The sequence below is a fragment of the Seriola aureovittata genome, chromosome 4 (assembly GCF_021018895.1).
Source record: "Seriola aureovittata isolate HTS-2021-v1 ecotype China chromosome 4, ASM2101889v1, whole genome shotgun sequence".
Classification (NCBI taxonomy): domain Eukaryota; kingdom Metazoa; phylum Chordata; class Actinopteri; order Carangiformes; family Carangidae; genus Seriola; species Seriola aureovittata.
The window spans coordinates 23,893,519-23,909,660 of NC_079367.1; the positions used below are offsets into that span (position 1 = coordinate 23,893,519).

General features: G+C 40.1%; 1 protein-coding gene across 1 annotated transcript in view; it reads left to right on the plus strand.

Moving 5' to 3' along the window:
• The window catches only part of gbe1b (glucan (1,4-alpha-), branching enzyme 1b), a 91,254-nt gene that overhangs the window by 38,163 nt on the left and 36,949 nt on the right, over positions 1-16,142 (plus strand). Inside the window, exons 11-12 of the mRNA XM_056374372.1 lie at positions 7,456-7,566; positions 7,660-7,831. Of these exons, the coding sequence (XP_056230347.1) occupies positions 7,456-7,566; positions 7,660-7,831 (283 nt within the window). The remainder of the gene's footprint in view (positions 1-7,455; positions 7,567-7,659; positions 7,832-16,142) is intronic.

Genomic DNA, 16,142 nt, shown 5'->3' on the forward strand with positions numbered 1-16,142 from the left:
CCACGTAAAATGATAAATCAGTACTCAAAGAATTCTATTTCCGTGAAACAGATAACAATGACTGTATTCCTACAATCATAGTGCACATGAATTGTCTGGATTTCTCTGGCTGCTATGGAGAAAATGGCATGAAGTCTCTCCATGTGTGAAGAGACTTTGCACTTGAGTCGTTTGTTTTCACTCTGAGCTGCAAGGTTTTTTTTTCTTCTTTTTTTTTAATCAAACTGAAGAAGGTCTTTGTGCTTTTTCTAAAGGAGTGCTAATTTATTTTTCTTTTTTTCTGACTTAATCCTACCTGCTGTGCGAATGGGAAGGTCATAATTTATCCCCCTTCGAACATAAAGTTATGAATAAATGATGGAAGAGACATAATTCTTATTGAAATTAGAAGCATTTGACTTATTCATTCATAATGACCTTTTTCTTAAATCAGTAATAATTCCGAGTCCTTTACATGGATGTATGTTTTCATTTGAAAGACAAGCTTTAATAATGTTAACATGAAGGTCATCTAGTCACTGATCCAGGCTGAACATTCTTTTGTGATGTTTTTTCCTTGAGTGGAGTGTTTGAATAGGCTCACAGCCACCTTTACATTTCACTTTGATTCATTATTCAGTCTGAAATGTCTGTCCTTGGGGTAGCTTTAAATGATGTCAAAGCAAACGTTATTTTTCGTTTTGAATTCAATGCTCTGTTGATTTTTTACCAAACCAGTCGAGACAATCTGAATAGCTGAAAATTAGAAACACAACAACCAACAATAAATGCTCATCCTCATGTCATCCTCACCTCATTGTCAGGGGATATACAGAGAATGATTTCACCCACAATGAATGAAAAAGGAAAATGGTCAATTGTTTTTAAGGATAATGGGTAATACCGAAACATCAAAAATATATGTTTTAAACTGAATTGAAGGAATTTTGCAGGAATAAATTTCATTAAATGGCAAAAAGCATGAAATGAAATCTGGATATTTATTGAGCCATGATTCACTTCACCGTATTTCTTATGCTTTTTCAGGCTTAAATGAATGTTACAATGTCATTTTTATTTTTGTGTTTTTTTTTTTTTTATATATTGTGACTCTAAACTTCACATTTCCCATCATAAATATATTTTTTTAACTATAGTACTGTAGCAGTAGTAGTAGTAGTAGTGGTAGTAGTAGTAGAGTGAACATTATCTAAGAAATGAACCGCAGTGTCATTTGAAAGTTGTTTGGATTGTACTGCTCTGTGGAAGAGAGAAGTCTTGTGAGTAAAGGTTCTGTTGGCCAGAGCGGTTTTCTCGCCTTCTGTCAGAGTTTTTGAGTTTTTTCCTTGTTTGGCGAAGGTTAGCATCAGTCATGCTGTACAGCAACGTGTGCAGCTCTTTGCTCTGCTCTCTCCCAGACAAAATGTTACTAATGTGTACACACTCCAACACAGAAACAGAGAAACACCTACTGAAGGAAAGATAGCGAGCAGCCTCCACAGTGGTAGATGACTCCCATCCCTCTGCTTTTTGTATTTGATTCTCATAGATAATTTACCAATATTTTACTTGGACAGACATGGTGGACCTGAAATGCCTTAATTAGGGAGGCTGTAGTTTTGTAATTTACAATAAAAAAAAAAAATTATTTTCCCTTTTAACTTTCACATTATGATTTCCACTGGTAGTTAGTTTTTACATAAAAGTCTATGGAGCTCTGAATGAGAGTTTTAACACTAGATTTAGCACATAAAATCAGTCATCAGGTGGGCTGACAATTATGAGAAAATGAACATGGTGACAGTGATGGCACCTAATTTTCAGATCATTCAACCTCAGTCTGATACAGTATTTATGATAACAGAAACAGTGACAAAAACAACTTAAATATTTAATATCGCTTCTTAAATAGAGCTTTCTATCACTAATCATTACTGGCAGAGATGATAACACTATTGAGTGAGGTGTTACCACCCGGCGCTGCTTCAGACTGGATGAGAAATTCTGGGCGCCAAATATTCTCCGTCCTTCCACAACAACTGCTGAAGCACCCTTTAGCTCGGCACTTCAGCCCAAACTGCCACTGTGAAAGTACTTAATGGCCCACAATGGGAAAACATTGTTCATAACTGTGCAGCCATCAGGTATGAAAGTCCATAACTGAAGCCAAGTAGCACAGGGATAGTGCAAGCATACCCATCCATCCATCCAGAAATAAATAAAGATTATTATATATTTCTTCAACTGAAAGTTTCTCTTTCTTGCCTTTTCTGTTTTGATGGTACCGACATCCAGCCGCTCATGGGTTTTCTCCCAGCCTTGTTTTGGAGCAATGTTTGCCTCTTCTGGAGAACTTGGATAAATTTACAGTACTTGGGATCAGTACATAACTCATAATTTATTTTCTTGGCCCCGTTGGTGTTTTCTTCAAAGTCTGTATTAATAAAAATGCCACCCATTCGTCGTCGGTATGCCAAAGTGTTTTTATGAAATCAGCAAATATTACTTTAGAAAGTACATTTGTAGGGAAACAGAGCGGCAGCAGGTTATCCCTGGGGATGTTTCTGTCTGTTTGGGTTGGCTGGTGGATGTGGATTGTTTTGTGTCCTGTTTGTGTGTGTGTGTGTGTGTGTGTGTGTGTGTGCGTGCATGTGCGCATGTTTAGAGAAGCAGAGAGCTGCTCTTCTTTGATATTTGACAAAAAAATGCTGTTTGCAGAATGCCTAAATAGGTTATCCGTTGTAAGATTCATGTAAAGCTGTGTCTTTTTTATCTACGAGCCCACACTGGAAGTTATATTTGCTCATATTTTGGTGAAAAAGCAAAGCGAAGTGTGTGACCTCAGCGCCGCATGCATCCTCTTGCACTACAGTTTCTTGTGTTTCTCGATGGGGGAAGTCTATGCATCGTTAATCAAGTCTGTCTCTCGCAGCGGTGGGTTTTACTCAGTAGCGGAGATGGAGGGAGGAGAACAGAGGGGCAGAGGGAGGGAGGGAGAGGATGGGAGGGGGGGGTAGTCCCAGACTTGACCTTCCTCGGTGATGCTTGCACTAGCTGTGCGGCAGGCAGTGCTGTACCGCTGAGACGCAGCCTCCTCCACGGTAACCAGAGTTTTCACAGGATTATCCTCGGGATGCCTCAGGAGAGGTTGCTGCTGCTTTTACTTTTCAAACAATATTGCTTGCGATGCAATATTCATTTAGATCCTTCTTCTGGTTGCATTATATTTCAATTAAATTTGTTGCTTCCCCGATGAGAGTCAACGCCACGTGAATCGTGAAGATGGAGGGGAGCAAGCGAGCGGTGAAATTCATGTATTTCTGTGCAGGGAAGCATTCATATGAACATGCCTTGGTATAGCCAGTGAAGTGCACTCAGGGCTCGCCTTGCCTCTTCTCACAGAGTGTCAATTAGGGAGGGATTTGAATGGACTGAAGGGGAGCCTCCAGTGAGGTGTGTGTTGCAGAGAAGGAGACATGGAGCGGGGAGGGCAGGCGTTCAGAAAGATGGACAGACAGACACAGAGACGGGCAGGAAGAAACAGAGGGAAAGACAGACAAAGAGACAGAGCAACAGAGCTGTGAGCTTATTTATAGATTCACATGTGTGCCCGAATGAATCTCTCTTGGTTCCTCGAGCGGGGCCTCATGCTGTGTTTCGTCCTCAGCATGACTGATTGATATGACTCATTTACTGGCTGCAGAAGGCTGTTAGGACCAACAGGCTGTGAAAAATTAAGATATCCTAATGAGAGGACCAGATAAGGCGCACAGCACAAGTTTGGATGATTCGATCTGATTATGACCATAAAATGCTGTCACTCCTAATGGATAATATTACAAAAGCCCTCTAATTTAACAAGCACCCTTCCCTCCAGCTACAATAGATTGAGATGTAATTGAAACAATTAGAGGCGGAGGAGGTAGAGGGCTCGCTGGTCACAGCTTGAATAAGAGAAGGCAATGCAGAGAATTCTCCAGCATCCCTCTGCCTCTCTCAGCTCTTCAACTTGAATGACCTCTGAGTCAATTGTCCCGATTTTTGTTTCTCTTCCCGTCGTTTAATTGAATGAAAATATCAGTCTGCACAGCTCTCTCCTTGTTAGTTTCAGGGGGAAAATCCATTTCTGGTGCTCACACTTTGCTCTGTCCATCATACTGGAAACTCTTTCAATTAACATGACTTAATAAGAATTCAGGCTGCCGCCAAGCAATGGTGGGCTCCGGCTTGTTTATGTTAACATGTCTGTGGCTTCATCACAGCCTTTAAAGGGCGCCCACTCTCTGTGACCCCCCGCGCCAAGCGTCGCTCTCAGCTCGATGAAGCATTTCAGCTTTATCCTGCTCTGTTTTATTAGCTAATTGCACTGTGAGGCCTCCCTTGTATGGTGTTAACTGGCGGCGCAGGATGGAGACGGTGCGCGTTTCTTCAGCGAGGTGGGCTGAGGAGGAGTGCATTTCAGCTGAGCAAAGCTTCTGGCAGACACATTTGTGTGGGCAGAAAGTTCATTAATTTCTAAAACTGTGAAAAAATAAAGACAGGGAGGCATTAGGTTGATCCACGGGATTGAGCGCTGCACACCTTCATTCCCAGCTCACCTCTGGGGGCGGCACTGTATGTGTGAAGAGAGGATATCCCCATGGCAACGCAAACTCAAACAAAGTTGCAGTACATGTGTTTGCTGGAGAGGCAGGATGCTCGGGGCAGCCACCAAATGTAAAAAAAAAACAAGCTTTACACTAAACGCATCTCTGCCTCCAAGTCCTTCCCAGCACCATGAGATGGTAGCAGAGAGGCTCTTGAATCAGTCGCAGCATGTCCGTGGCAGTGAGATGACCTCATCCTGCATGGATAGATTTTTTTTATTTTTTTTTATTCTCGCTCTGCCTAATTAATCTGGGCACTCTGGTTGGCGCCTGACAGCGGGCTTGTAAAGTAAGATTTGTGCCGTGCTCATTATCATTGATGAAGTGGAGTGTCAGTGATGCCAGGAAGCTCGGCTGGTCGGGGCTGATGTGGGTGAGCTGGTGGTAGAGAAGTCGTCAACCCAGTCACTCCTGTCTCCGCTCCGACAGTCCCACTCCCAGATTAATTGCTCCCAGACCAGTTTTGCGCTTGAATTGAATTGTAATGATTCATAAGGAAGTGTAAAGTGTCTGATTGTACGTGGATGTGGAGGCGGCTGTGATGATCCCTGGGGTATATTCTTCAGATTCAGTTGTTTAGCTTTCATATTGCAGCTGGTGGGGAAAAAAGAAATAAGCATTTTGATGATGTATTTATTTTTAGCTGGTGTTGCAATGCAAATCTTTTAATTTTATATTACTGTTGAGTTTATCCATTTATTAACTACTGTATTGTAATATTGTCCAGGGTCCTACTTACCCTGTCTGCCTTAACAAGATATTTTCCATGTGTTGAGAATAGAGACCTGGTAGCTATGACTCATCTGCAATGATTATTTGGAAATTTAACTCTTCATAGTGTTAATATTTTTCACACTTGTGGTTATGTGTATGTTGCAATATGAACATGATGTTTTTCTTTCAGAATCTTCCAATCAATTTTCCAACCTTTACTCATATTCCATAGGTTTACACAGGATTTATGGTCTTACTTTTTCATCACCAACAACAACACTCACACACACACACACACACACACACACCCACACACACACACACACACACACACATTCATACAGAGCTTTTTTTCCCCACACATATAACATTTTTCTACTATACACATACACTACCACACTGATGTTACATATGGGGCAATTTTGGGTTCAGTATCTTGCCCAAGGACACTTAGACATGCAGATTTCAGGAGTCAGGAATCAAACCACTGACCTTCTGATTAGTGGACAACCTGATCTACCTCCTGAGCCACGGCCATCCCATGCAGTGGCCTAATATAAATTAGATGTAGACGTTTTGCTACATGTCTTTAAGATTCATTTTTCGCTTTTGCTTAAATTTTTTACCATATATTAACATTTATTTTTCATTTTTTTCATTTTCTATGATCCTGAAAACATGGCTTCAAATCTTTAAGTTTATCTCTATAATATTAAATATTCACGAAAAAAGTTAAAAAGGAACATGTAGTAAGGAACAGGTAGTTTGTCAAAAACACATGCGAACAAACTACATAAACTAACCAGCTTTTTCTTTTATAAACAGAAATGTATTTTAACATTAAAATCCATTGACATAGAACAGAATGTAGACATTAGATTTGACCTGGTGTCTGAGGTTGATAAAAATGATATAAAAGCCTGCTTGTTGAATTGTGACTTAAAAGGTGATTTAAGAGGTCGGACCAGTTTTTCTCCACGGTTTTGTAAGCTCCTAAGCATCAGAGGCCTGATCTGGTTTGATGTTAAACAGAAGGATGGATAAGCAAGGCTTGTGTTGAGGATCTGAGGCGGCACACTGAGCTCACAGGGAGTTAAAAGGTCTGAGAATTTGTCCTACATGTAGATGATGCCTCATGCGCCTCAATGAGGTTTTCTGGTGCCACTGGCACTGACTAATATGGCCACACAAGGCTGAGGTGAAGAAGAGTGAATGTGAACAGATGGTGATATATAGAGCGGGAAAGCCTCTATTTAGGTGGACCAGCCGGTTCATCTCAGACATATTGATCGGCACAATTTACTCTCTTTACTCAGAGGATTATGGCTCTGTAGAGTAATATAAAGGTTTCCTGACATGTCAATCAGCTGTCATGACCAATTCCACCGAGCAGACTTCAGCCTGTCACTGAGTTGGACTTGCCAACTCCCCCACCAATCACACAGACCGCATGTCTATCACCAAGGGTTCTTGGAGGGCATAAACTCAGTTTTTTTTACATGTAGGAATGATACTGATACTGTGGCTTTCTAGCATCTCTCTTGTTCAATAAATCAGCTTTATGCCTGCTGCAGTACATGTGGTTATCTTTACTCTGCCCTGTGCTACTATTTGCTTGTGTAACTAAGAGTGATTAGGGCACAGTGTTAGTGCAGGGCACATGTGTTCAAAGTGCATGTTGTGGTAGCCCACCGTTTCCTTCTGACCCCTGAAAATGACTCTTTTGGCAGGAAGTGCGCATGTGGGCAGGCCAGCGACAGGGCACCGATTCCACGGTTGGATTTATTGTTGAATCCCTCCGTTTGGATGAGAGGCTCTGACCTTGCCCATCTCAGGTGGGGAGAGCTGATGCCTTACTACCCATGGGCTGTAGTGAAGTTATTAAAAACTCCATTACCGCCATTCAAAGGTAGACATAACTCACCGTGCGGATATAGAGATGTCAAAACAGAGATTGATCTGAGAAAGAAGTGTAACCCAGAGAAAACTTAAAAAAGGTAGAAAGACTGCCAGAACTGAAATACAGAGCTTCAGACATCAGTCAGAGCCCGACTGGATCTCTCAGCTACACATCTATCATTCCCTTTTTCAATAACCCCTCTCTGTCACTGTGTAGATCCTGAAGGAGTTAAAGGATGAGGACTGGAGCATGGGCAATATTGTCTACACGCTGACCAACAGGCGCTATGGAGAGAAATGCATAGCCTATGCAGAAAGCCATGATCAGGTAGGCTGTTCTCTACATGATCCTATACTTTGCAGAGTCAATAGAGTCTGCATCAGACCAGTGTGAATCATAAAGCCTATCACACCTTTCCAGGCTCTGGTTGGGGATAAGACCCTGGCCTTCTGGTTGATGGACAAGGAGATGTACACCAACATGAGCTCCATAGTTCCCATGACACCCGTCGTTGACCGCGGCATACAGCTGCATAAGATGATTCGTCTCATCACTCATGGCCTGGGTGGAGAAGGCTACCTCAACTTCATGGGTGAGTAATCCCGGTAACACACAGGGAATCTAACACTTCAGCTGTACATACAATCAATTATACTGTACACCAGGATTAATGATATTAAGCAGTCATTTAGTAATGATTGAATACCTTTACTGTCTGCCATTCAATAAGATCCTTTTTTTGATTTTTTGATTTTTTGAGTTGAAACAGTTAATCCACAACAATCCATTATTCATTTCCATCACCAGTCCTTTGTATCTCTCTTTTACTTTCTTTGTTTGACGTCATTGTAAATTAGATATGTGGTTTTGAACGACTGGTCAGACAAAACAAACAATTAAATGTCACATTTGGCTCCAAGAAATTGCGATGGGCATTTACATTTTTTTTTTCTTTGACATTTTGTGTTGTAAACAAATAATTTTTTAATTTAAAACAATAACCTAATATACCCTATATATATATATATATATATATATATTTTTACATGATTTACATGACCAATTCAAAATTCAGACATAAAATGCTTATAATCTATATAAGTATAATCGTTTCGATTCAGCTTTCACATCATGTATCGTATTACATGTGACACAATAAATCAAATCTCATTTCATGTCATATGCTGTCACATAACCATACCATTTGCTGAGGCCATCTTATTAATCGCACCATGTCTGTGCGGTTGAGGTGGCATTGAAATGCTGAACAGTCAAGAGGCGATAGAGGTCATGATTATGAGGCATCGTCCTTCTGTTTGGCTCATTTTTTATTAAAAGAGATGAGGGGAATCACTTCAGATCCCTCTCATGTACTGTATTCTTCCGGAATTTGAACTTCTCCCCTCAGGCAGACACAACAATCCTTAAGTGCTCACTGAACAGATATAAACACGCATTTATTTTCCTCTCCATCCAAGTCCTCCACAGGCAACAGGGAGAAGCAGGCTTCACTATAAATATTTAATTGATAAGCTATCCCTACCGTGTTCATTTACGCTGCTGTTAGTGTTTTCCTTTGTGCTGTACTGTCATTAATTTTCAGACGTATCATTATGTCATCGTGTGTGTTTTAGCTTCAGGGTAAGATTAAAAAAAACAGATTTTACCTTTGCAATAATAAATATATCCCAAATCCTAAAGGCTTAAAATAACTTGACATGGTCCTTGTTGCTTATTTTCCATTTGGGGTAAAGTGCCCAGTTATTAGATTTGTTATATTTCTTTCATGGAATATATCTCTGGAGTAGCTCACCACCAATGAGTCAAGGCTGATGATAAGCATCAAAGGATCCTTTTGAAGTGGGGTTGACATTAATACTCACTTTCCAGAGCTGATGGTGAAATACAGGACAAAAGCTGTCTAAGATCAGATAGGTTCTTTTTTTTTTTTTTTCTCAAATGGATCCAGTTCTCAGTCACTGTTGAGATGCTCCTCATTTTCACAGACATCATCTGAGCTACGGCACGGCTTTATCGAGGCCTGCTGGTAAAGATAATAAAGTGATAATTAATGACAGTGGAAGTTGACCTTGGTTGAAGGAAATGTGTTTCCTTGGGTGTGCTGCTCTCTGGCTTAATGTAAATACAGCCTACGCTTGCGATCCACAGCATTTTAGCTCCACCTGGTGACAAGGTGATCCGGTCAATCTCTTGAGTCTAAACAATCAAAAATATTTCTACAATGTCTGTGCTGGATTCATTATCACTCTTCAGTATTCACCACGATGTCCAGTCATACTAGAGGGGAAAAAAAAAAAGAAAGAAGAGTGAAACGCCTGGTGAATTTCTGCTAAGTGCACTGATGTGTGGGGGGAAAGAAGCACAATCAAAGCAGCTGTTCTCGATAGACAATCATAGCAGGGCAGCTCATAATGAACAAGATGTCAGAGAATTGACCCCATGTGGGTAGTTGAAGGACAGTTGATAATAATTATATCTGATTTTCTGGCTAAAGTATAGCTAAAAGGCACACTCGGCTGTACTCTTGGTGCTGTACCCATGGATTTCTGTGCCACATTTACCCTCAACCAATCAGTGCAGCATCAGAATCTTGAAGAGTTGATACAGTGAGTGAAAAACATAAGTCAATTTGACAATCATTTCATGAAGTCAGTTGATCGTCTTTTGTTGAAAAAGATTTGCTCTCGTAAACATACACAGTATTTAAATGACAATCTTTAATGAGTGTTAAGTTTCAGTTGATGACTGATTTAAGCAGCACCCCGGTAACAAGGATGCCTGAAGTAATCCATAAATTGTCTTCTTGCAGATCAAAAGGCTTCAGTTTGTCTAAATAAGGCAATAATAAAAGAGCATGAAAGCGGCATGCAACTCATTATAAGAATTCACTGTATTTATGAAGCCAATCCAGTACAGTCACTTTAGGTTGAGTATTCTCTTACATATGAAGGATAAAAACGACATAGGAAAAATAAATAAATAAATGAATAAGGGCATTAATTAATTAATTAATTTAAAAAAATACAGAAATAGCATTTTTCATTACCAAGATGTATTTATTTCACATTTATCTATGTATTTAGTTGTTTATTTCTGCACATTATTTATTCATTTATTTATGTTTACTTACAAAGCTAGAAACAACAGAAACAGAAAGCTTATATTGTTTTCTTTACAGTTTCCATTAATATTTTTGTAAAAATATGGTTTATGGTCTTGTCTATCAAAGTAGTAATATGTAATATACTGTATATTTAACTGTGTGCTATCCATACCTCTATATGTGTGTGAGTGTGTGTATATATATATATATATATATATATATATATAAATAACGTTTTTGCCCCCCCTTGGCGTACACCTTGTACATTCTTGCATTTGCACCTTCTGGATCTGTCTTTTCTGTGTATTATCCAGTAGGATAAACCAAAATTACAGCTGCTGAAATGATACACACTGAGATTCAGGATTCAGGTTTCAATTATAAATACTGGTATTCTGAATTTATATTCACTTTGAATTCAAACAGGAGAATGTGTATGTAAATCACTTCCAAGTCTTTCACCTGTCTTGGAAACATTTCTGTGATTGCCTGATGAAATCTGCCCCTAATGGGGATCCTCAGTCTTGTCCTGCTGGCTGTGAGCAGTTTTTAAAAATCCAGATCAAAGATAGTTCCTCTTGCTGATGCAGTTTGCCTCAGTCCAGACTGGAAGCCATTTATCACCAGTTTTACTGCAGGAGCTTATGGATAGTCTAACACATATATGAGTGTCCTCCACTCCCTAAGTTATTCTGCTTTTTTCACAGGGTTTATGAGGACCTGTGAATACTTCAATCTTGATCCTTACTGAAACAGACGGCAGTGACTTATCAGTTAATTTATTGGTTTTTGTTTGTAGATGTCGTGTCATAGATTTGGAGAGAGGGCAAACTGTTCAGGACTATGAACAGGGCTGTTCTAAAGAACAGCGTAAGTACCCAAGTAAAGTTGAATAAAATCTCCCTTTTCAAAATGATTACTCACTAACAATTACTGCTAATTCTTTTCCATTTCCTTAAATTGGAGTGTGCAAAATTACTCAGACAAATAAGACAAACTCACAATTCAAACTTTAATTTACCCCATTCTGTCAAATAATCCTCAGCGGTTTGAAGAGCAGAGATATGGAAAGGAGACTGGTATTACGGAGACAGGGAAATGAATATTGTTCTCTTTTGAGAACTGCTGTCTGGCTGACTAAAAGAATGGTGCCATCATCTTTTGATAACAGTAATAATGGATGAAAGTTAAAAGTTTTCTTTTCCTGAAGAACACAAAATCAGGGAACAGACAAAAAAAAAAAAGTTTCAAAATCTACAAAGACACACTCCAATGAAGTTCATCCAAGGCCATTGGGTGGGCGAGCATTAGGGAAATGCTCAAGAAAAGGAAAAAAAGAAAATCAAGTGAATCGGAGATGACATGCCGTGTCAATGGATCAATGACGGGAGAGTCATTTAGCCAGTGCTGAGCAAGAGCAAATTGTTTGAGCAAGCAAATCAATTTGAAGTGCCTAGCCCAGAAAAACCCATTTATTTACTCATGACCAATAGCAAACACCACACAGCAAGAGGACAGAGGGAGCATTCGTATTTGAGATGCTGAGAGACGGATACTGTAAGGGATGTTGGAGTGTCAATGACATTAAAGCGCCAAGTGGCGTGGCAGTAATGAAACGCCTCAGTGGTTTTATCATTACATCGGCAGGGACAGAATGGAACCACTCACACTTCCTGACTCTCAGGGCTCACAGAGACTTAAGATAACCTTGCAGATTTACAGTCTAAATTATTGAGCTAAAAACTTATCCAGCACTCTGTATTCATGGAGTGCTACAATGCAACAGGCAACCATTATACTGTGGCCCTGGACGATGAATTGAAAACCAGTGCTTCCTCCTCATACATTTCAAATAGATAATGTCACTGAGAGCTAACTGTGCTTTCAGTCTTGTGCCTTTGGTTGCACGTGCCAGTCCCTGCTGCTGGACCAGTAATGCTTATTTAATGTGCAAACTGGGAATGTACATTAAAACAGCAACAAGAGATCAATTTAGCAAGTGCAAATACACATTGCATCCCGTCTCTTTGCATTTCCATCTTAATTTTTCTTTTTCGCACTACATCTAAAACCTTATGCGACTCCCGCATTCCCAGCCCCTCAGATTCCCTCATTGATCTTCCTTTGCCAGAATCCCTCCAATGGAAAACACATTGATCCTTGGCTTCTTCTTGTGCTGCTAATTACTGAGGGGACTGTGTCACTGTCAGGCCCTTATCTGATGCAGGGCTGTGTAGAGGAGTAATGGGATGTGCCAGCTGAAAAGCTGTCTGACACAACCTTGTGTAAACATGGTTGCCCCCCATTAATCATATCATTATTGGATCCACTATAAATTTAAGCTTCAACATCATTCAACCAACTTTAGTTATTTCTTCCACCCTTTAGCATGGGTGCAAAATCTTAGTGCTTAAAGGAAAATATTTGTTCCTTTTTTTATTGCTGCTGACGTTTTACTTGCAACCTAGCTGCTGACAGCTGGGGAGGTGGTGACGTCGCCAGAGTCCAACGGGGCAACATGAAATCTGATGACCAGACAGGTTATTCTTATATTATATATGTTTTTTTTTTTTTTTTAAGTATATTTTTGGGGCTTTTTATGCCTTTATTGGATAGCACAGTAGAGAGAGACAGGAAATGGGGAGGCAGAGAGAGGGGGAATGAGGGAATGACATGCAGTAAAGGGCCGTCCAATGCGGGATTCGAACCGGGGCCGACTGCAGCGAGGACTGTAGCCTCTACATATGGGGCACCTGCTCAACCCACTGCACCACTTGACGCCCCATATTATGTATGTTTTTAACTTTTCCACAGGTTAATTTTCCCTGAATTTCAACTTTTTTTTTTTTCTTTCTATAAGACAAGTTTACTGCCATGCTACCCTCTTTTAGTCTTTGAGCTACATGCAAACTTTAGCATGTTACCATCCTCACAATAACAATTCTAAAATACTGATATTAAAAGTGATATTTGTAAGTTTTGCTATTGCCACATAGCCAGCGTTAGCATCAACAGCTGTTTACTCACCAGTCTAGAAGAAACGTTGCAACTTCAGGATCGAACTTCATTTCTTTACTCACCAAGAGCTGTCACCAGAGATAGAAAACAACGCCAACGTTAACTCTTGTCTCTATCACATTTTTCTTTTACTGTAGTTAGCATGCTAAACAGCTAGCCCCAGCCTGTCTGATCACTTTCCAATAGCAACCTCCAATCTTCCCCTGAAAATGTAGTGCTGCTCAGAAGGCGTATTATAGCCACAATGATGGCCGAAGTCAATTGTCATTGAGCGACAATCACCACCACCTGCTCCTGGCAAGAAAACCAATTTCGGCAGCAGAGAAAACCTCCAAGCAGGTATAATGTTAACAGGGTTTCGCGTGTTAGTATACTAACGTTTGCTAATTAGCACTTAACAAAGAGTAAAGCTGTCATTACTTTTGCAGGTATTTAGTCACGATACAAGGTCTTGGACATATTTTGACCAGATGACAATGCCAGATCACCAGAGTGATTACAATTCATCCTGAGAAAAAGTGCACAAATGTGCACAAACTTTTATGCCAATCTACCCGGTAGTGGTTGAGACATTTCACTCAGAACCACAAATGTCAACCTGCTGGAGGCGGTAGAAGAATAATCAGGGAATTGAGATTGGAATGTTGAGACATTTAAGTCTGGACCAAAGTGGTGGAGTGACCCACTGACACTGCCATCCCATGAGCCGTGACACTAGAATGACTAAAAAGCCTGAATAGGATAACTGGAGTTTGATACAATTTTTTTGGGCAACAGTCATATCAGTAATAATAACACTGACCTCACCAAGTTCAATTCTGAGATCAAAGCACCAACATCACTAAAGAGAAACATGAAGCATGAGCAGTCGGATCCCACAGGTTTCAAACAAACCCGCAGGTTAGTCAAACAAACAGCAAACAGTAAAACTAGAAGCCAAACTGTTCTATGTAAAACTGCTGGGTCAACTGCGACCAACCATATTTTTGTAGTTATGTGTATGGATAGTTTTTCTGCGCAACTTTCCTCCAAATGAAGTGGTTAAGATAATCTGGATAAACAGTGTGCTTGTTTACAACCTATTTGATCTTCTGACTACTTATGTTTTTTTGTTTTTTTCCCCCTGTTTGATGTCATTGTAGTGATATGTCATAAAAATCAGTAATTATCCTTTAATGATGTTTAAGTCACAATCCTTGGATAATATATTATGCAAAAACTCCTCTCAGTATTTAATTTCAGATAAAAGTACCCCAGATATATTATGAGACACAAATGATGATTTTTATTTATTTATGTGTGTTCTTGAGGTGAGAATTCATCATATTTCCTTCCTGTACAGAATGTGTTATCTGCTTTATTTCAGCTGTGAGGAGGCAGAGGAAGGTGATTATCATGGTGATTAATGCAGGCATATGGGAGGAACATTGCCATGTTATCGTAGCGGGAGAGGGAAATGATTACCTAATGGAGGTGTGTCCAATGTGTTTCTTAAAGCTGAAATGAAAAGAAGAGTCAAAGGCTTCCACAGGTTACTGAATCAACCTGTGCAGGAAATCAATCATCTCCACTAGACTTTATAAAATAATAACACTGGAAAACTGAAAGTAAATACAGGCAAAAGAGGCCGGTGCATTTACACCGTTAATGAAGTGTAGCTCTTATAAAAGCTTTTATCGAAGCACCGGCCTGCATCTGGGCTCGCTGTCTCGGGTAGAAATTAGCAGGAAGATCATGTTTTTTTGGGGGGGTTTTTTTCTCCTGTGTTTTTGTGAACATGTGTGTATTTATGTCTGTATATGTGTACATGCCCTCTCTGCCTCCGTATGCCGCACACACTCTCACAGACAAAGTGGATGAGAAGGAATAGCTCGAATGCTGAGTGCTCAATGGAAAGGTCCACATTTAAGCATTTTCACACTGTAAAGTCAGTATTAGCAAAATACTTTGCATTTCTGGGGACATTTCGTTGTGTGGTGGCGGCCTAACTTGTGCAGGTCAAGTGTAGGTAGATGAAGTCACCTCACATTGAAATATTTGGAGCATAGCGTGGGTTACTGGTTTCTATTGCTCATTATTTAGCCTTCTCCGTTTTACGGCCGTAGTTCAGTTCCCTCGCTCTGAACCAAAGGGAAAAAATGACCCGTTGTTTCCTCTTGGTTTTAGTCCGTGTAGAGTTCACTCTGACATATTACAAACAAACATAGAGTTGTAAACATAAAGTCACATGGACTGACAGGTAACTCATTCATTGGACATTTTCTGCGACCTATTCTGCATCATCAGCGCTCTAGGGGCCTGCAGAATTCGTTTCAGTCACCAGCAGCATGTGACACTGTGCCTACCGGCGCTTGAAGTCTTCACTTATTTTCCCTGGTGGTTGCAAAATGCTCACATGAGGAGAAACAGTTGGTCATGAGCGGCACTTCAGACTGGCAGCGTGACTTTATTTGGCATAAATAGTGACAGAAGGCGAGAGACAGCAAACAGAAACCTGCCATCTTATTCTACAGTATGATTGTGGAAATCGCTTCCATCATCAGCAGAGGAATGCTGTAAAATTAAAAAGTTTAGCATTTGGATTTCTGCAGTGTCACATACCCATGATCACTTTGGCTGCATGTTTGCCGACTGTAGGAAACATGTCTTTTATAGGGGGTTGTGGAGCATTTTTTTGGTCCATGCCTTACTGTAATTCAAAGGGCAATGATCTCACTTCCCAGAATTAATGAAAACATCATAAAATCCACAGCAGTTAGGC